At 39.1% G+C, this 22,754-nt stretch overlaps 1 protein-coding gene across 2 annotated transcripts in view; it reads left to right on the plus strand.

Moving 5' to 3' along the window:
• TG (thyroglobulin) overlaps positions 1–22,754 on the plus strand; it is a 148,540-nt gene that overhangs the window by 125,239 nt on the left and 547 nt on the right. For both annotated transcript variants that reach the window (XM_077781935.2, XM_085573965.1), the window contains 4 exons: positions 2,368–2,549; positions 6,334–6,441; positions 17,205–17,345; positions 18,095–18,285. In XM_077781935.2, coding sequence (XP_077638061.2) covers positions 2,368–2,549; positions 6,334–6,441; positions 17,205–17,345; positions 18,095–18,285 — 622 coding nt within the window. The remainder of the gene's footprint in view (positions 1–2,367; positions 2,550–6,333; positions 6,442–17,204; positions 17,346–18,094; positions 18,286–22,754) is intronic.

Consider the following 22,754-nt stretch of genomic DNA (forward strand, 5'->3'; position numbering starts at 1 on the left):
TTCTGACATTAAATACCCAAGGCTGACCACACTGAGTCAGATGAAAGGGCTGTTCAGCACAAAATGCTGTTTTCAGCAGTGATTAAAAGAGGCTGCTGTAAGATTAGGGTAAGCAAATCTGATACTTCTGGTAAAAACTCCCCAAACCTCTAGCACTTTACAGCTCAGAGACTGCCTATCCTGAACTGATCTTTCTGTATTTAATAACTACCAAATTATTTTGTTTGGTTGCTTTTTTTAAATTAAAAATCATTAATGAAACTTAATTTTCACCAATTTTTGGCATTTGCAAAACATTTGGCAGGGAGTTTGTCACCTTAACCATATGTTGGTGTATGATGATCCATTTCCTTCTCTGTGATCTTCAGCCATAACCTTTATTTCATACTTGACCATTGATAAGAGTGTGATGGATAAGTTCCTAGGTTACAAAATCAATACCCTAAGGTTTTTTCACCTTGTTTCTCTCTGGTTTAAGTATCCATGACAAAAGTAGAACGAGTTAACAAAACCCTTTTAGAAATCCAACAAAATGAAAGCACTATATGAAAGTTGCTTGTATGGGTTGATTTATACACAAGAGACTGGACTTTGCTCTGCTACATAAAAGTGTTTTTTCTTATCCACACCTGCTAACCCCAGTCTTCAAATGAGAGATTCTTAACTAAACAAAGCAATGCTTCTGCTGCTTAGTAGGAACCTGAACTGATATGTGCCAAAGCTGCGATGGAAAAATTGCTTTTGAATTCAGTGAACTTGCAGTCAGGTCTTCAGTGAGCATTTCTATTTCCTGCAGAAGAATATGCATGTCCTTACTAGTTTTAAGATGAATGATTTTGCAGGCAAGAGTGCTGTGCAGTTTCATATGTGGCATTTGTGCACATGAATTGTCAGGAGTGAGCTCCTCATTTTTTTGGAATACAGCTATATTACTAAAGCTGGCACCACATGACTCTTTCACATTGCATGGGCTAAAATCCAGCAAAAAAAGAATCTGTTAAAAATACAAGGCAAATTGACAAGATTTTCTTGGACCTTGGGATACTTGGTAGAGTTTTCAAATCCCTTAAAATCACTTATTCTAAATGCACAGAGTGTTAGAATACTAAGGACTTAACTTCAGCACAGAGGGACTTATTTTCCACCTTTAATTTCTGTGAATCTACTGAAAAGGTATAATTCCATCTGTACTTTCTGTAGAGGGTTGTGGAAAGACCTTCTAGCAGCATGATGAAAACCAGCTGTGGGCCATCAAAATAATATATTAAGTAAAGCATCTACAGTAACTAAACTGGGCAGACACTGGCCTAGTTTGCATCAGACTGACTGCTCAAAAGAATAGAGATGGTTTGTTAAATCTTTTTCTCTGGAGTTCTTATCCAAGTTTCAACCAATATGCACCTGTATAATGCCCTCTTTAGAAAAAGGACTTGATGCACAGAAAAGTTCAGTGTAGGCTTTCATTTTTTCATCAAGTTATTTTGTTTCTGAAATTGATTTTTTTTTTTTTAAAGTCAAAAGTTTCAATTGATAACATGAAAACTTACTCAAAGAAAGAGGTGTTGAAAAATTCCAGCAGTCTTTAGCTTTGGTAAAAATATGTTTGGAATACACAGTTTGGCATAGAAGGTGGTCACTGTGACATGGGTGCTTTGCTCTGGGGAACATGCCTTTATGTTAGGAAAGGTCACAGTTCTCAGGAAAAAGGGCATTTCCCTGTTGGTTTCTCTGAAAGGCCCTAAGGATTATGAAGTTTGAAAATCATGGCTGTTCCTTGCATTGGAATTTGAAGGAACAGAATTTTTCTTCCAGGTCTAAGGCAGATATTATTCCAGACAGGACCTAAATTTGGAACTTGGAGCAGTCATGTTCCTTTGTGGGTGTTCTCAGAAGAGGAAGAGTGACACAGCCCATGCAATGGCCCACACAACATGTTTCTCCCTGCAATTTTCAAAATAAAAGAACAGTAAATCCCTCTCTCTCCTCTAGTTTTCCTTCCTGGAGATCATCAGAAAGGCAGCCCTGGGCACATACGCAGTGGAGGATTGTCCCTGGGAACCCCTTCTGTGAGAGCCAGCAAGATTTCTGTACTATTAGAGCTCCACTGGCACAGCTTGGTACCTATGATTTGGACCTACTAGATCAGGGTTTCTGTACTATAGTGTGTCCAGAGGAAACCAATATTTCTCATTGGTGACAGTTTTGGGAAAGCAAAAGTAGGACTGTCCTCTACTCAATCCTCTAGGAATGAGAGATTACAGCAGAGAGGACTTGTTCCAGCAGAGGGAGATCTGAGCCTACATTGTTCCTAAAAAAAATTATATTTTGATTTTGTTTCTGAATTCCATGTATGCACTTTTTTCTCAGAAATTTGAAGAAAGTCAAGGAAGAGCCAACAGCAAAACAGCCTTTTATCAGGCTCTGCAAAATTCATTAGGAGGAGAAGAGTCCAACTCATTAATTGAAGATGCAGCTACGTGGTATTACTCCCTAGAACACTCAACTGATGATTATTCATCCTTTTCCAGGGCGTTGGAAAATGCCACCCGGTAAGAAAGCCATCCTAGTACAACTGTGTGATTGGAGTTGAGCAAAGCTTGTTTTGCTTATCTAAAATGAATATTTCTATTATGAAAAACTTGAGAAATTCTTATGCAAATGAACAGAAAATGGGGAATATTATTTCATTTTCTGCGAGGTTTCCAATGTCATTGGTAAACAGAAATGGAACTGATTTTTATGCCTTGTGAAAAGTTTGACATGTCATTCTAGAACTGGATATTGAGTTCAGACTACTAATACTTCTTTTTGCATTTTCATGTCATAGATGTCTGGGTTGCTGTGTATCAACAGTTCCTTGAGTTGTCTCATCCCTTTGACAGTAGAATAGTCTGCCTTTTATTCCCAGTCCCCTAATTATATAGTCAGATACTTTTCCTTGATGGTCAAATTTGAAAACTTTGATTTCAGCAATTACAATATTTTTTTTTAAATTATGAAGCCTGCAAAACACATTTATTCACAATGTCAGGCATGACTTGAAGCCATTTCCTCTTGCTTGTTACTTAGGAGAAGAAACTAATCCTCACCTCACTACAGCCTTCTTTCAGGCAGTTGTAAAGAGCAATAAAGTTCCCCTTGAGCCTTTTTTTCTCTAGGCTAAACACCCCCAGCTCCTTCAGCTGCTCCTCATCAGTCTTCTGCTCCAGCCCCTTCCCCACTCCACTGCCCTGCTCTGGACAGGCTCCAGCACCTCATGCATGTCAGCAGAGGAATGAGGAACTTGCCTGCAGTAAATGCCCTCCCATCCTTTGCATTGAAACATTGCATGGACCTTTGGGAGGTGGAAGTTGAAAACTTCCTATTTTCTGCCTCTGAGCAAATTCAGGGACTGGATTTGTAAGTGAAACTAATTTTCCAGAAATTAATCAAAAAAATTATTTCCCTATTCCTGTCTCTGCTTTATGAGCAGATTCATTGTGAATGCTCTTTACTTTTTTAATGGGATGTAGCTTATAAACTGGTGACATGAATCCTAATGGGCCTGTCCAAGATGTCCCACCTGTGTTCTGAACTGAGCCATCATAGCTACAGGCTGCTGGTATCTGCACACTCAGTGTTTTCTGTCCCACTGTGAGCCTCTCCACAGCACCTCAGAGACAGGATTTTCCTTTTATTCTTCTATCAGAGCTGCAGAACATTGCTCTGGGAGAGCCTTAGGGAGCAAGAGAGGAACAGGAGCCAAGATTCTCTGCGAAACATCTGATTCAAAAAGAAGACAGCAGCTTCTGGGTGGTCCAGGTGTGCTGGTGCACCAAGGTCATGCAGGAAACAAGCCTGAGGGTTGTGGGATGAGCTTTGTGCCATTTATCAACTCACACATCTTGCCACATTTGTCCTCCTTTGTAGCCTGTCCCAGGGATGGGCCTCCCATCAGCACGACACTGGGGCCATTGCCTGCAGTACATGTAGAAGCACTGTGCTTCATGGGCATCAAAGCCAGAACTTGTCTTCAGTCTCCTATCACCACTGTTACCCCTGGGGAGAAATCCTTTAGATCAGTGAGGTTTTAAGCTATAATAAACCACTGTAGGACTTACATATTAACCATTCTTCCCATCCAGAGAACCCTCTAAAAGGAGCTGTTATAACACAGGGCTGTCACATTTGATCACTGGCATTCAGCCCAGGGCTCAGTGTGGTGCAAACATTGACTTTTGCAAAGCTGCAAGGGCTGGCACACCACACATTTCCAGCAGGAACGGGATACACAACACATTTCCAGCAGGAATGGGATACACCAGCAGCTCCTCAGGCTTGGCAGCCTCCTGGGTGTAGGGATTACCTGCTCCTTTACTATATGAGGCAAGTACCTTGGCTAAGGAATGAAGTGAATGGCTTTTTCCTGGCCAAGCAAAAGGATGAGTAGTGAGACCAGGGCATCTGATGATAATGCTTTGCTTCAAACACTTTGGAAATTACTCCAGCTACAGCAGAAAGTGAGGTGAAACAGTAGGTACAGAATGAGAGTCACCTATATCAGCATCCCATACATGGTGGAGAAAACAGCGGATTGGTTCTAGGTTTTTTGATGTTTGGTTGGTTGGTTTGGTTTTGGGTTATTTCTCCTTAGTTTTGTTTCGTTTTAACAAAAACTTACTACCAGCATAGATGTGTAAGCTAAGAAAAGTTTTATGTAAGGAATTAACTGCTAAAGTTTTAAGAGAATTACCAAGTGTGATAAAGCAACATAAGTGGTTGTTATAAACTACATACAGTGTGCCTATTTTGTGGTTTTAAAATAATTCTACTTTTAAATTTGTTTTAGCTGCAATTTTATGGTATTTTTTTCCCAAGTGTAAAATTAGTTTAATTTTCTTTCTCATTCTTTTTTTTTTTTTTTTTTTTTTTAACTCTGGCATTCTATGCTTGTAAGAGGCAGTAGTTTCGTTTTTGTAGTTACTATGTGTTTAGGTTTTTTCTCTACTTCCTCAGAATAGCTGACTTTTTTCCCACCCACAAAACCAATTGAGAATCCATTTTAAATGGTGAAATGTAGCTCAAAGCATTTCTTGAGAGCTATTGCTCTCCCCAGACTCCTGGTTTTCAAAAACCATCTGCTTTTCTAAAGCCCCATGCTGGTAGGCATGTGAAGAGCAGTAATTTTTGTTTCATTTGGGTGTTGTCAACCATAACTGTCAAAGAGCCCTGTGGTCAGTCAGCCCAAAGCTTGTGGCCTCAAAGATGAGCTTAAAATAAACTCTGCTGAACCAAGATAGCTACCCAAACAGTGTCTTTCATAACCATACTAGTTAAAAATAGCAAATTGTTTTCATGCTTCTCTGATGCTGTTCGTTTTTGCACCAGTCTTTTTTTTTTTTATTAACTTACCAAGTCTCAAGAAGAAGCTGCTGTTTCAGATTCACTAAACTGAGAATTGAAACCTTTTACTTCCTCAGCAGCTATGTTTGTGTGCACTCACCTAGGTAAAGGTATATAAACACCCAAAGCACGTGCTGAGTCCTCAGGCACAGAAGAACAGGGAGTGGGGGTGCATGTATATATAATATTGCCTTGAGGAATCACGGTGAATTATATTGCAGTAAGGTCTCTTCTCTTCTACCTGTCCCTCTTGAACCACTCATTTTCTTCCACCTACTGCTCACCCCACCTTCCAGCCCCCCTTCTTGGGGCAAAGGAAGGCAGGAAGGTTTGGATACATTTGCTTCACTTGTGCCTTTTACACCTGGTGTTAAATTGACCACTAGACCTCCTCATTGCACTATTATTGGTTAATCTTCCTCTCCCATACATATTGCAACAGGAATTCCATATTGATAAGCCCTGCAGGTTATCTTCAAAAGTGGTCTCTTACCTCTTCCAGGTTTGGGAACTCTACCCAAGAAATCACTCATACAAATTCAGAAATTATATTATTGATCCTTAAACTAAGAAATACATAAGAACTTTTATTAGATGCCATCACAACCTAGTGGTGCCAGAAAGAACTTTAAACTACTATAACCATGAGCCCTCATAACCTAGAATAAAGTGGGATTGGGGTTTGTTTGTCAGAATATTTCTTATGTGTCAGATCTGGTTGGTTTACTATCATTGTTCAACACTCCATAAAACAGCCCTTATAGTGAATTCTAAGTAGTACTAGTCTTGTAGAGAGTGAATGTGGTTTCCTTCAGTTGATTTGAAGACAGATATGAGCTGGTTTGGAAAATTGAAGTAAACTATTGAGATAGAGATCTGTTGCTTGTGGGTGTTCTTCCCTTTTTTCCTTTACTCAGCTGTGTCTGTTCTCTGCTCCTCCTTTTTTATCAGTGACCAGTTTATCACATGTCCCATCATAAACATGGCGAATTACTGGGCTGCTGCCTCTCAAGGAAATGTCTTCATGTACCATGTACCTGAGAGCTCCTCACAGAGCAGGTAAGGAGATGGATTTTATTGGATTTAGAGTTTGTAAAACCAGAGCTGTCTGCTTGGGCATGATGAATAGATGTAGGTACATCAAATAAACAGTTCAGATGAGCAAAGGAGGGATTGGTCTCTAATAAATTCTTTAACTATACAGGAATGCTTTTTCTGAACTGAGGCACTTCCCATTAGATATCTAAATTGAGTTTCCCCTTTCCAACTTGCCTACCCTGACCAGTTCCAAAGCTAGCCTTTCCTACTCTGCATCTGATAAATGTCCCACAAAGAATCAGAATTTGGTCCAAGTCATCAGGAGTCCATGGCTCTCAAGATAAATGTGGTATCGTTTTCTAATTACTCAGCATTAATTCAACACTGCCCTTTTCTGAGGTCAGTGCAGTTGTATTCCAGTTGTACTGACTGGCCTTTAGTGTGGATGAGCTCAGGGATTTATTCCTTCCTGTACTGGCACTAAGACTGGTGTTCTGCTGACAGACTGTCTTATGGGAAGAAAAATATTTTTGCATACAAGCGCTGGGGACTCAGACTCTGTGTCATCCTTCATTTTAGAAGCTTACTTGATAGATTGTCAGCAGGACAAGCTGTATTATATTTTAGGCAGAAAGGCCTAAGTGGCTGTGGGAGATGCAATGTCTTGTTGGGCACAGAACAATCTGGTAGACAGAGGCCTTTAAGGTGACCTTCCCTGGCTTTATTTTAGACCCAGCCCTTTGCAGAAGTCAGGAAGAGGGGGATGTTTGCAGGCAGTGGTCAGCACTTTGGGCTGCCCTGTGACTCCCCAGAGTGACTCCTCCTCTCAAAGGCTTAGTGACCAGAAACTGCAGTGACAGTGGCCCCTTCTGTTCCCTGAATCCACACACAGGGATGCTTATCCTCATACTGCTTCTTTATGAGGAAGCCCTGCTTGTTCCCAGCCCCCTGGACTGCCCCTCACCTCTCTCCTGGAAGGCTTTTTGAGACCTTTTCCTTGTTCTCAAGCTTCCTCCAAAAGGGCTCAGGGGAGGGATGGTGGGTTCCTACTGGCACCATTTGATCCTGTGAAGGTCCCTGCAAACTGCCCGGGTTTTTTCCCTTCCTGATAATATAGTGAAAAAGCATTTGAAAGAAGCCAGCCCAGATCTAGGTTACAGATGAAGGCCATTATGCTGTGGTAACACAGGCTTGCTTTCTTTTTAACTGAGAGGTTAATCCTCAGGGAGCCGTTGTTTCTCTGACAGCTCCAGTGGGAATGTTCTCAGTGTTCCATTTGGCTACTGATAGGCTCAGATAAGGGATTTTTACAAGGCTCCAAACAGGGCTGAGCTACAGTATGCCAAAAATCCAGCCACACAAAAAGAAGAGATGTGTTCTCAAATGAGCCAGCAAGTTTTTTTCTTGCTTTGGAGAATGATAGTGACCCAGCCATCTACAATTAGATCTTATTTGTAAGTAGATTAAATAGTAGTTATAGAGCTCAGACTCACTGGCTTTGAGGCAGTGATTTTGAATTGATAAGAATTTTCTCTTCTATCAAGCCCTATTTAAGATTTCTTTTGTGCTGATGTTATTTAGCTCTCCTCAAGCTCTTCTTTGCAGCAATAGTTTTCATAGCATGTAGCTACACATTTTAATCATATTTATGTTGACACTGGTGTTCTAGGTTAATTACTTTAAATTTAGTGCAAAAGTTATTGGTTTGCTTTTTTATAAGAACAAACAAAGCCAGGATGCTGTCTGAAACTTGCGGGAACATGAGGCAGAGGCTCAACTGCTTTAGGTTACTTGCAAGGAGAAATGGCCCAACTTGGTATGCTGCATGGTATTCTTACTCCTTTAGTCTTTATTTATCCCTAAGTGCCATTAATATAAATGCTGAAGAAAAAAGCTTGAAAAGCAAGCACTTAACAGAAGTTGCAGAATTCAGCTTGTCTGTGTATGAAAGAATTTTATTTGTCACTACAACATGTCTATTTGTGAAGTGATACCCTTGTTTTCCCAAGGGACCCCATACTAGGTCCTCTGCTAAATACACTACAAGTATTTTATTTAAATATTGTCATTCATTCAATCATTCATTCATTCATTCCTAAATGAATCTTCCTTTATTCTTCATCCCACTTTGCCATGTCACCCTCTCCAGAGCATTCCCCCCTCCATTCAATGCAGGTGCATTGCAGCCCCACTCATGCCAGTGCTGTGGTGCTGTTGAGGGAAGGGGCTTCAAATGAGAGTGTCTTTGACTTCTAAAAATGGAAAACCTTCAAGAATCGAGAACCAACAAAACAGTTCTTGGGAATATTATCAGTGATTTATCTTAGCAGACTAAAACCAGTGATATCCATGAAACAGCCTTCATAGAATATATAGACTAATCTTGGGGAAAGATCTGGCAACCATGCCCCCAGCTTCCAAGAGACTTCTGTGACCACTGGAATAGAGTCCTGACAGTTCTCAAGTTGTTCTTTGAAAACTGTGACTCCTGGGGGTGGGGGGAGCAGAGGCATGTACTCTCCCATATAACCTACACCTTAGGCTGGAAGGCAGGACTTGTGGCTGTGACCTTGCTCAGCAGAAGTGAGAACTGAACCCTGCAAACATTCTGTTAAAGGTCTGAATAGCAGAACCCTGTTGGAGCCATTTCTTTGTGTTAATGAATGCAAAGTATGATTTGCACATGGTAGTCATGTACAGGTTATTCTGTGAGTGCACACACTAAATCAGATGCCCTCATTTTTGTAGCTGGAGGAAAACCTCATTAGACATTCCTGATCACTCATAGGCTTTTGATAGAATAATGATTTCTCAACAAGTAAAAATGGGAATTTTTTTAGTGTTATGTCCATAGGGTAACATAAAAGATAAAATAATGAGGGTTTTTTACTTTGGTGTCTAAAATATTCCTAAGAAGTCAGTTTACACAGGAGATGGAACCTTCTCTCTTTGTGTTTGCAATCTGTATCATAATGATAATATAATTATATATAATCTATGATAATTGCTAATGGCTACCTCAAAGGAATATTGGAAAAAGTACATTAAAATAATGTTTATGTAATTAAAACAGTGGAAGACTATTTATTCTTAGACAAAATATTCTGTCTGAGAAAATAGACATTCACTAATTAGATAAGGCACCGTGTAGCAACACATTCTTCAATTTCTACTTTGTCACCTCTCTCCTACTTTATGTGTCTCCCAAAATGTAACAGAAAAGAGACTAAAAATGCAGGGATGAAAAAAGTACTGGTATTTCCTCTTGTTTCACTTAATAACTAACAGCAAGATAAACAAGACAGAGGGAGAAGTCAGCTAGTAAAGACTGACTCAACCACAATGATGCAAAGTAGACAAAAAATTATTAAGCAGGGAGGAATTTTTGCCAGTAAAAGTAAATTAGCCAAAATTTGTCTCTCAGCTGGATGTTTCTAAAGTGTATACACATACACACACACATTCAAGCTTGTGTAAAGGGTAGGGTTAAAACAAGGGTAGGGTTAAAAAGCTTGCTCTAAGTTGATGTCTATGACATATGTGGAAAATCACATAAAACCATGAACTGACAGTTTTTGTATAGACGAATGGATCCTGCAGAGAGCAAAATAATATCTCCTTCCACGTGGTAGCATTCTCCTGAGCTTGGCATGACACCATGTCTGCTTTAGTCTTCAGTTCCCATTTGAATGAGGAACCAACTCCCACATTAATAATCTGTGGTAAAAATATATACATGACCCAGCTGCCATTTTCTCACTCTCTCTTTGGGAACACTTAGGCCTTGGAGTAAACATTTATTCTAAACAATGTAGGAGGAATGTGACTGCTCAGCACTGCCTAGGATTAGCGAGGAGAACTGGAGGATAGCTTTAGGTATGGTAAAGAAATGTGTGATAGGAGAAGTATGTTTTGACAAGGATAATATTATTAACTGTACAAAGATTTGCCTTGTTAACTCTTCAAGAGGTTTCTGGGTGATTTTTATGTATTCTATTGAAGAAGCACTTCTTGCCATGCCAGCACAGTTTCCAAGTCACATTGTGATGCTAAATTTTCTGTCTTAAAGATGGTGCTTAAAATTCAGTGCTGTGCCCAATGAGGGGGGCTGAGCATCATCAGCAGCAGGATGGAAAAGCATCAAACGGAGACTTAATGAGGCTTTATCCTCTAGTCATTAACATCACCATAATAATCATCATAAAAAATTTCTTGATTTTGCATGGGACAAATTCACCCAAGGCTAATGAGCTGCTGCCTTTTTGGAGTAATTTTGGTTGGGGTTGTCTTTACCTCCTGACTCTGGTGTATATTAGTGTGAGTTATTAAAAGGCTGCTGTGTGCCAAGGCTCACATAGTTGGCTGGGTTTCAGTGACACTTCTTAAGATTCCTGTAACTGAGGGCGAGAACTCCTGACTGATAAAACAAAAAATGTTTGTGTATAAACCCATTCAACTATGTGGAGTATTCTTGGTTTCTATTTATTATGGATGCGGCAGGAATTCTGGCTATACTTAATAGCTCTTCAATTAAAGGAGATTTTTCTACTCTTTTCATTCCACAGCAATTATATCCTATCCCTGTCCTTTAATCCATCCATTACTTGCTGTCCCCTTGATGCTGTCCTCCCATCTGTAGCTGTTCCTCCATCAAACCAGCACCCCACAGGTTGGGGACACATTTTGGTCAAACTGAATGCTGTGCTGGCAGACAGGAGATTGCCTCTGGCCTTCAAATAAATGATCTAAAACTAGTAGGCAAATAAATTACCAGTGGGGTGGTGACAAGATGCATATTGTTCCATAGCTGGGCAAGCACCACAATGGCCTATGTCCACCTGCTGCAACAACAGCTTGTCATTGTGCTCTATATCCCAGTCTCTACTCCCAGCCATCTCCTAAAAATTGTTGTTTTGGAAGTGCTTCTCATTCCTTTGGCCTTTTCTACTACTTTGTGCCAGCTGCAGCTATGAAAACACCGTCCCAGTGATACAGCCACATCATGCCATTCTCAACTCTTTGCAAAGTTCCTCTGCTTCTAAAGCCTTGGGGTCTGGACAATTTGTTTTTTCTTCCTGTGAAGTAGTTTAGAGGCCTTTGTAATTCAGTAGATTTTTCCAGGTCTTGTAAATTAGTAATAAGTCTGCAAAGGCAAAGTAGTCCGCTCAGAAGAAGCAGAAAAATCTTTAAATGAGCCAAAATTCAGCTGAAAGACTCAGGAAATATGACAAAGCAATTTTGGAGCTCCATATGCTGTGATGGCAGTTCCCATCAAATGTAATCTACAAGATAAGCACTAAGTCAGTGCATATTGAGCACCATGTTCTCCTTGGTGATCTAGGGTATTTGGATGTACACATCACCTTTTTCTGGAAATTCATCCATTCATTCAGCTGAAGAGTAGCCATTCAGAACAAACAAATGAATTTCTGTCTCCCAAAAGTCCAATCAAGTGTCAGCATGCCAATTGCTAGATCTTAAATACAGCAATTCCCTGGCAGATTTGTGTAATCTGTGTTCTTTAAGAGTTCTGACAAGTTGATAAATGTACTTCCTTTCTTCCTGCCTTAAGATCTATGATATTTTATTTCAATTAGTGTGAGTTTTGAATTTACTATCTGCTATTTCAGTTTTATTTTCTTTAATTGGCACAGCTATAATGCAAAGTGGAACATTGTGTGTGTTGGGAGTAATTCAAGTGGAAAAGCACAGCAAACTCTATAATATTTTTGCAAATCACATGTATCTATAGGGCTTTTTTGGTACAAAGGTGGATAAACTTGGCAGTTTAATCCTGTTAGGAGTTAAGCTTTTTCCATATGTCCTGATTTTCCTGAAAAGAAGAAAGCAAAATGTTCATCTGTTTTTCACATCATTTCCCCCATTTGTTTGGCAGGAGTTCAGGATGAGAGGAGACACAATGAGCCAAATGCATCCCTAGAACTGCAGAGGTCACACCAGGCCTCATATTGGCTCACTGAACTTCTATAAATATCCAGCTATCCTTTGATTAGTTTTTTCTCCCTGCAATCACATACCATTTCCTTTCATAAAATATGTGACTGTATATAATTTTAAAATTATTTTTTCTTGGCATACAAATGAACATTTCAGTTCAAGCAAAGTGCAGGGTTGGCAGGCTGCTCCTCTCACATGACATGGATGGGACAATGGCTTTTCAGGATACTGCATATGCAAATATACTCTGGAAAAATCTGCTGGTATTAATGTGAAGATAATGCAGATGGGTGCAATTTTAATTGCACATTTAAGCATATTTAATATTTTCAACAGTTCTTACAAAAAATAATTTTAAATGCATTTACTGAAAATAAAAACAGAATGGGGGCAGAAGGGCACACAGGCAGTAGCCCATTTTATTTAAATCATATCCTCTTCTCCTGGGACAGAGTGGTTATGAAATCCTATTTCAACTCAAATCAGCAGGAGATTTATGAGCAACCTATGATTCTGGGTTTCATCTGTACTGTTCAAATCACTCAGCATGTAAATAACCCGTTCTCAGCAGAGCCAAGTGACACTGAAGAGGTGGGGATTTTTACCTGCCCAGTGATAGGCATGTCCTTGCAAATGGGATAGTGAACAGGGCCTTGATTGTGAGGCTGGGAACTGAAAGCCATGATCTCTTCTGTAACACAACATCTTTCACAGAATTGTTAGAATGAGCAGTTACTCTCACAAAAGTTTACATTAAAGGACAAATGATTTTCTTATCTCAGCAACCTGTCACAGATTGCCAACATCTGCTTTATTTGGTGACTGACATGAGTTTGAGTACAATGTTTGTTCTGCATTTCTCAGGTGATCACTGGTAATTCTAGCTGAACTCTAGATAGTTATATCTATCTTGTTATTTTAAAATTTAAATGATTGAATAGCAGTGGGAAGTTTGGTGTTTTGGTATCATATAGGATATCATTAGAATTTTGAGGTAATTTACGTTGGCTTCTCTCTCTGTGTGGAGGTTTAAAAAGGAACCAAAAACTACATTAAGGCAACTAAGAATAGAAGCTATGACTCAAAATGCTTTGAGATAAATTGATACTAGTTGGAACAGAGAGTAAGGACTATTTTTAAATGAAAGGAAAAGGAGAAATATTAGGTTAGAGTAAGTCATTAATCATTAAAATGAGTTTCCAGTATGAAATAATTAGCCAGACCTAGAACAAGGACAAGGTTCAAAATGAGATCTATGTCCACATTTGCTATGGATCACACTGTGAGGTCCCTGCAGCCTCAGCTCTGAGTTGTACATTCAGTCCTAACATAGCATGGTAATCTGCCAGATCATATTCTTCTGTTCTGACTGCCCTGATTATTGATTGCCAGTAATGACAATTCCATTTTGCAAACAAAGTTTTTGAGGATTTCTGAATTGGGGTGGTGGTCGTGAGGCAGTTTGGTTTGGTGGGTTTTTGTCTGGTTTTATTTGTTAGTTGTTGATTTGGCTTGGTTTTTTTCTGTTCCAAAATCTTGTGATAAAAATTTTAACTTCATCTCTTGGACATGGGGGCTTATATCTATGCTCTGTTTGATTTGGAACCAGAATTTAAACCAAATCAACCATAACCAGGGTGGTTTTGTTCTAAATTCTGTTTTATTCATCTTTTAATTTTCCCTGTTGAAACTGTCCTTTGTATGTGAAAGTAGCCACAGCTCTGTAGAGGGAGAAGTGAAGTATCTGATGGCTGAGTAATCTCTTTCTGTCTTTCCTACTTGGAAATTTAAATGGAAAATCCATCTTTGGTTTAAGGAAAATTTTCTCAGGACCTATACCTTCCCAATTAAATGGCTTGGCACGGGAAAATAAAAAATCCCAGCAAATGATATTTCAGGGCCTGCTGTTAAATCGTTGGTTATGAATGTCACAGAGTTTCTGATTTTACCATCTATTTTTTTGTAAACTGGACTCCAGCAGCACTTCACTTCTGAGGTGAAGTAAGAATTCCCCAGGGAGATCTCATTTTAGTGTTAACAAAGTCATAGGATCTGGCTTCTATCTTCCTCATGGCTTACTTTACTGGTCTGACAAATGAAAAGAGCTGTGAATCTGTTTTTTAAAATATTGACATCTTAAAAAACAAAGCTATACAGAGAAGATCTGAAGAGCCACCTTTGCACAAAGTACTGCTCCTGTAAAGTCACCAAAGCCAGGATTTCATCCTTACACATAATTACATTCACTGCTGTCTTTAAAATAACAGATCTGTTCCTTGAAAAGGGACTTCTGTAGAGAAAGTTAGTTGCTAATTTATTTCCTTAAAAACTCATTTTGCCCTTGTCTCTGCAGTCCTCCCTTCTGTCAAATTGTCCTCTGAAGTCCAACAGTTGTGGGGACTTCATATCCTCATTTAGAGCTGCTGCTGTTGAGCACATGCTTGGTATCCTGGGAGTGCAGTTTGGAGCAGCTCAGGAAATAAAAACTTCCCTTCAGAGCTGGCAGTGTACAACAGCAATGCTACAAATACTTATTTATCTCTCCTTTCTTTCACTCCACTTTTCCAGTAAAAACAGTGTCACCACCTGGTGTTACCTTAAGTATGCTCAGAGCTCCTACAAGACTCCAAAATCCTTGTTTGGGTACTTCTGGGCATTTTGCACTTCCCTCTGGCCCCCTCTGACCTGAACCATTCCATGGTTCTGCTATTCTATGATTCTGTGATTCTATGATTTTATGATCAGAGTTTGAGGAGGGAGGCAGAAGTGTTCTCCTGATATTTCCCATCCAGCTGCCATCTAGATGTTTCCCAGTTGTCTTTCTTGCTCTTGTGTGCATTTATGCATGTGCCTCTTTTCCCTCTTAAGCTTAGCAGGTTTTTTTCTCATTCTCATATTTTTTTTCTCATCAACCAGAAATACTGAAAGCAGCCTGTGAAATTGTAGGGGTTTGTACCACTTTATGCCTCTGTATCAAATCGAGTACAGTCATACAAATAATTTCAAATCAAATAAATTCTCTATTTATGAGATTGCTGAATTTTAAGTCTGGACTGTGACTTTAACAGTTTTCACCTCTGGAAACATGAGAGCTAAGAACAAAATCTAATTTAGAGGGAAACCCGCAGTCCCAGCTTATTTGTTTTAGCTTCACAGCTAAGTACACCTCTACTATGCAGCCCCTAAATGGGTAGATTTGTCTCTTCATTGCACCTCAATTAATTTCATGTCCTCTAATCTAATCAAAAGTGACTCTTCTTTGCCAAGAAAATTGCCTCCTTAAGTATATCGTACCTTTCCTGCAATACTGACACTAGAAATTGCTGTTAGGTACTGGGCCAAGTAAATTATTTTTAAGGCAAAATTATTAAACTATGATCTTGCTTAATCCTTCTATAAATATTTGGAGAAGAAAAATATGCTTTAATGTTGTTTCAGTTCTACATTATTTTGGTGAATAATCTGGGAATAATTCACTTTCCAGATGCAAAGTATTACTGAGATATTATGATAAGACTAAGGAAAACACAACCCAAGATGTATTTCATTTAGAGGGCTGTGTGCTTTTCAAAATAGAGGCTTTGGTGCCACCACTCATAAAATGTAAAGCACTCATCTTACTTTTAGACCAGGTGCCCATAGTGGTGGTGGAACACTGCTTGTTCCATTGGAGGCAGTATCAGGGTCACACCAGCGCTGCTGCATATCATGTCCAAGATAAAATAGTTTCAGTTGTGCTACCTTTTGACAAATGCAGAGTCAAAAGTGGATCTGGGATTTGTTTATTCTTGCCTCCCAGACATCTGTTCCTTGTCCCAGGTCCCCTGATGCTGTCTGCCTTCATGCAGCATTACACCAAGTCAATAAGACCTTTGTTCAAATATGGGGATATGGAAAATACAATTGGATCAGGCCAGAAATATCTTCCTCTGAGCTGTGATTCAAAGCTGTGTGTAGAACATAGTTTAGTTATAATTTTATTAGTAGAAGTTGGCCACTGTTTTTCTGCAAGACTTGACAATGTTGAGGTGTGTAACATTTGCAATTAGATCCTGCAAGTTTTACCTGGCCCGTCTTGTCTCTGAAATGTTGAAATATTCCTTATAATAAGTTATAAGTATTACGTGGAACTACACAGCAGTTGTTCTTTTGTACATCTTATCTAGGGGATTATTTCAAGCTGTTTTGACTTGTCTGCCATATAAAACTTGGGATGAGCAGAGTGTATGAACCAAAACCACCCAGCCAAAAGAGAAATTAGATTAAAACTATGTCTAACAGAAATCTTCATAAACATCTCCTGTTTCATCTTTTCTTATCCAGAATCCTGGCCACAATGAAGTCAATGGAAAAACTCTAGTTGCTGTTAAGAAAGGCCAGAATTATATTCCAAGTCTGTGAAATAAGCCATAATTAACCTTCTGTTGTGGCTGCCAGAGTCCATGTCACCACTTGCTTCCACTTTCTGAATTTAATTTTAGTGAAAATCTGTCCAAAACTTAAGAGGCATTTAAGGAACAGCCAAGTGACTTTCTCCCTCTATCACTTTCTCTTATACGCCCAGTTAATTTAGAAAATGCGCCCTAACACCTTCCACGATTTCCTTTTGTAACAAATGTTAAGGACCCTACGCTAACATAATGGAAAATTCTTCTTGTTATTGCTTGCTCTTCATTTATGTTTTAGATTGGAGAAGTCCCACAGCTCACCGCACTCTAATTAATTATTTACAACATTGCTTTATTCTCTGAAGTAATTTATTTCCCTTTCTTCCACAAATAAATAAATGATGGTTTTAATTACCTTTCTATAAATATTTGGTTTAGCTCAGGTCAGGAGTTCCTGTTGGATGTTCAATATGCGTTTGGTATGCCCTTTTACCCAAAGTATGAAGAACAATTTACTGATGAAGAAAAGGGCCTTTCCTTGCAAATTATGCAGTATATCTCCAATTTCATAAACTCTGGGTAAGTGTGAGATATTTAAGAATTGCTGTGACTGGGGAGATGGTGAGAAGTAGAGGGAGTGTCATCAGTCCAGGCCCTCAATCATTCTCCATTTCCTCTGCAATTTGTAAGCCTACAGTGGGATTTCGTCCACACTGCTGGAAAGTCATGGCCACGTTACCAACCAGAGCAGCCACCAAAGGTTTAGAGTATGTGACTTAGCTAGGAGGAATAGACATTTTATCTCCATTGACCAGCTGCAAATTCTACTAAAGTACATGCAGATTCAAAGGCCTTGGTGTTGTCTCCAGAGCTCAGTTCTAGGACCCCAATGCTTAAATCTTTTTCCCATAAGAAAAGGGAAAGCACAACAAGACACAGTGCATCCTTTACCAATTACTCTGTGAACCTCATTCTGTGCTACTGTGCTGTGGCCATGCTTGAGAATGAGGAGTATCTCTGGAAACCTAGTGTAGGCATGGTGGGAACACTATCTTAGTGTGCTTTTTGCAGTATCTTGGGTTGGGCTGGGATTGAGGGCTGTTGAGGGTGTTCATAAGCCTGTGTCTGTACAGGTTCTGTTCCTTAGGAAGTGAACCAGACTAAAAAGGTACTGTCAGATGAGGCATCATGAATGATTCACCAATCTGGACTGAATTTGAACCCTGCTGGTCAGAGGGACTGGTTACACATTTCCCTGACCTAGCCAATCTTATCATTTTACTGTTCATGCCATTCTTTTCTACTGATAATGTCTTCCACTCCCTTAGAAATCCAAACTACCAGCACAGTTTCTCAAGAAGAATGCTGGGGGTGATGCCTGCCTGGCCTATGTATCTGTCAAGTGATGATGGAGATAACTACAAGGAATTCACTGTTTCTCTGCCGACTCTTAAAGGACTGAAAAAAGCAGACTGTTCCTTTTGGTCTGATTATATAAGAAGACTGAAAGCATCCACAGGTGAGAAGACTGTTTTCTGATATTAGATAAACCCTAAATTCTCTGCTAAATGTTTTTGTCTGACTATAGTGCTGTTATGTCACTGTGGAAAAGCACTTTTTGCAAATTAAATATCTTGCAATGTCCAGGGTATATAGTTAACAATGTAACACTAAACAAATTTAATTTATAGCAGATAATGTGTAATAAAGCTTAATTGTCCTGGAGTTTAACTCGCTAGAGAAATATCCTTATTATGGTGGTAGAAGATGTGACAAAGCCATATAGAGAGCTTCCTCCCTATTTACAGTCACAATATAGACTGGGTAAACTGGAAGGCTGTGTATATAGACCTCTTCTGTATAATAGAAACACCAACATGAGAATTTTGAGACTCCTATGGATTAGGAGGAGCACAAATCATTTTCATCCTCTGTAAAATTTTAGCTGAGGCCTTAAATCTTATTATGGTTCCTGCATGCTTTGACTTCTCACTAGATTAGTTTATTCGACTTTTTTTATAGCTGTGGTGATTATGCCTCTTGCATGTGTCCTTTTATATTTGCCATAAATTTTAATGCAGCTATGAGAGCCCTTTAATTTTTTCTTACTGCTTAGGACAGTAAAACCAACTCTGTTTAGATTTCAATCTGCTGCCTGTCCTGAATTTATTCTAGTAAATAAACTCCCCTTCATATCTGTGTATCTTGTAAATAAATATGGATAGCCTCAAGCCAAGCAAACAAAACCATCCCTTTTTGGCAGGCAGAGATGTTTTGAATTGTTCTTGGAGGCCTGCAAGTTTTGCATGTGTTTCTTATGTCCTAAGGATTCCTCTTCACAGTGAATACAGCTCAGGATTGATCTGCTTTGGGGGCTGTTGAATTTCTGAGAACAAAATGTACTTTCCAAGACTCCAAGCTACCCAGGCTATCTGTTCCTGACATGAGACCTCAGATGGGCTGAGGCTGATGTTTGAGTGACACAAAATTAAATGTCTCAGAACCATCAAACTGGTGGCTCTGATGCAAACACAGAGCGTGAATTCTCTCATTCAATAGACAACCTCAGTCTTTACTCATGGTCTTTCTTCCAAAGTGGAGTCAAGATTTTGTTGTCAGCCTTTTCATCAATTTCCTGGTATCCCTCAATGTCTTTCAAGTTCAGAGGGGATACTTTGATCTCTCCTATGACTTTGTGCTGATTGAGATATTGCTAATTTTCACAGCTTTATTCTGATGTTTAAACAGTCCTGGCAAAACCTTCTAGATCTTTTTGGACCTCATCTCACAGCACTGTGGCTGTGTGATGCCAGACTGGGCTGAAGTCACAATTCTAGTAGAATGCCTGCTGTCCAAGCACCACGGACAGAGACTATTCCTAGCTATGGAAATTCCCCCAAAAGTGGGAAAATATCCACCAGGGCCTATTGTTTTTGACATAGACAAGATTTAAAACTATCTGAACTGTCATAGTAACACAAAATTAATGTATGTGTTAGTCCAATGATCTGTTTAGTTCAATATCCTTCTCTTGTCCATGGCCAAAGCCAAATACTTGCATGTTAAACATAAAAATACAGAGAGTGAGATAAAAACATACTTGAAGAGTTCACAAAGTTGAGTAAAATTCTTGAAAATAAGCCATAAAGTGTGAAATTTATGGAGCATGGATTGTCAAGAAAATGTTTAAAAAGTACATGTCAAAAGTGCATGTTATTCTTCAAGCAGAACTGAGTACACCCAGCTGGCTCTTTAAGCCAGTATTTGCTTGGCCTCAGCACCATGGTAATGCAGTTACACAGCTGATTTCTGCTAAATTCCATCTCACATCAATGTTGGCTTCACACTTTGCTTTGATAGTAATTTTTAATTTGTTCTCTCTCTTGAATGCTAAACTTTTTAATACCATTTAAATAGGCATCACATCAAACCCTTTTCTGCTACAGACCCCTTAGTCTGGGATGTTAACTTACAGAGATACATCTTGTGTGTCTCTTAATAAAAATCTGAGCCCAGGTCCTCATGAAAAAAGATTCATAATGTTTATCAGTTCGGTTAGAAAGACTGCAAAAAAGTCAGATGGTGTTGGCTGACCACCCTTAATTTATTTTTGAGAAGATGTTGTGCTGAAATTCATGCCAAGGCAGTGTCAGTCTACAAGTTCATCACTTGCATTGCTCTCAAAAATTTGATTCTGCAGGAATTGAATCCCTATACATCATGTTTTTACCTCATTGATGTGTGTCCTTGCACCTGAGGTAGTTTGCTGTATCTCCCTTCAGATCTGAAGCACTGAACCTGTGTTGCTCCAGCCTCTGTTCCTGGAGTGCTGTCAGGCTGTCCTGTGGGACCTTGGCATATGCTGAACACAGATTTGAGAGAACAGTGCTGCAAATTGCAATGTTGCAATATTTTTGGATATTGTACTTTGTACTCTTTCTTGAGGGGGATTAATTTGTCTGTCAGCTACCCTGCCTTTCAAAAATTATAAAAGTTCATGGTAGTTTCTTGGATTGTTGTTCTGAGATGCAATTTGTGGCCTCATGCCAAGCAGATGGAATTTACAAGTGTGCCAGCGAAAAGCATGGATAACAAAACATTCCAGTCTTCACATCTAAGTACAAAGGTGTACAGGATATACTATGATGCAATCTCAACTAGCTGTGATGAATCCTCTTTTGTTAATCTCATCTTTTCCCTGAAATCAATATTTTTCCAGCTTCATATACCATCTGGAATCTATAAGCAAAAAAATCCCCAATATATTTCAATAAAATGGAGAAGAACAGAACAAACCAATGATCATAAAATATAGCTGGAACTGGCATTTAAAAATTTTTCTCAATCCTTTGTATACTGTGATGGGAAATGTCTTGATTTGGAAATGTCAAATCAGGGATGACTAAAGGCTCAAAGCTCAATATTTCTGTCCAACAGAAAAATGAACTATTCCTTGCTGTGGTTTAAGCTAAACTCATAAATTTCAGGTTCTGGAATAAAACCTCTCATATTAAAAATCTGAGATATCTTTTAGGTCATTCAATGCTGGATATAGAATCTGTTTATCTTAACTGTTACCTCTAATTTTCTTTCCATTTAGTAAAAAAATTGTCCAAGTTAGTGTTTTATTTTGTGATCAGACCAAAATATTTAATGACAGAATGTATCATTTGTCCCTGGCACATAATTGGAATGTATGCTGTTGTATTTGAAGATAATTTTTAAAAATCCATGTAATAAATGTAATGATTCATCATAATGTTTGCTGGCAGTGCTATTACAAACTATGGAGGGAACTTGAGGTCTGTTTCACTGCCAATGAACTAACAATCTCTTGCAGTTTTGTTTGAGACCAGTTGTAAAGTTGGCATTTTGGGGAGCAGTTTGCTTGGGGAATTATGAAAGTGATGGTGCTTAAAGAGGTTTGGAGTTCCCATGGCTGCATTTCAAAGATGTGCTTTATATTTTGAATTATGACGGTTTCCATGGGAAACATCAAACTGAGAAACAAGAAGAGTGGCAATCGTGGAAAAAGGGAGCTGTGGATGGCTTTTTCCAGGGAATGTGTTAATAACTTGAAATTCAGTTAGAAATTCAGTTAAAAACGGGAGCTCCAGAATGTTTATATATATTCAGACAGATGTCTGGATGCTAACATTCCCGTTACGTAGTGTGGTGGACTGTGTGTGCCTGACAGTGAGTCCCTTTGTTTGCATCCCAAACAGGTGGGGCTGGATCCAGTCTGCATCTCTTACTCTAGCTGGTTTCTAAACAGAACCAATCCTCTTAAAGCAAGTGCCTCTGTAAGCAGTCTTGCAGCTGGGGAGAAAGGGATGCCTTTAGTGTCTCACAGTGAAATCATGTCTGCCTAACTCACGTGCCTAAATTTTGACTTTTAGGCATATTTTCCATGCCCAAGTTAGCCAGGTTGGACTTTATCTGTAGAAAATTCAAGCAAAGCTGAAGCCTTCTCCATGAGCTCTGGGATGCCTTATGTAACCAAACAAGAGTCCAGACAAAGTAAGAGTGTTCAGAGCTCAGACTTGAATCAAAACTGAATCAGGAATGTCATGGTTAACATTCATCTTTTATCCTTTCTAGTCACACCTTCTTATTTAGGAATCTCAAATAGAAAACATTCCTTTAGTCTAAAAGACATCTGTGCAGCAATGGGAACACTGGCTATGAGAATTAAATAAATACTCTCAGTACACTTTCTTGATATAACTTGGTGGTGTTGAGGCAACTGCATCACTGAAATAGGGTTGAAGACTGAAATCATAGAAGTTAAAAGATAACAAAGAAATTTGTTGGAGGTGGGTGTTTGGGGCTTTTTTGTATAACAGACAGACAAAAAATTAATGTTGCCCACACTTCCTACCTGGCAGGGAATTTTCAGGAGATAATAGAAAATGAAGCCTTGCATGAGTGGAGAAAAAACTATTATGTATTCCAATGGCAGTTATTTAAAGGACAATACTTAATTAC

This window comes from Lonchura striata, chromosome 2 (assembly GCF_050655825.1).
Source record: "Lonchura striata isolate lonStrDom1 chromosome 2, ASM5065582v1, whole genome shotgun sequence".
NCBI lineage: Eukaryota > Metazoa > Chordata > Aves > Passeriformes > Estrildidae > Lonchura > Lonchura striata.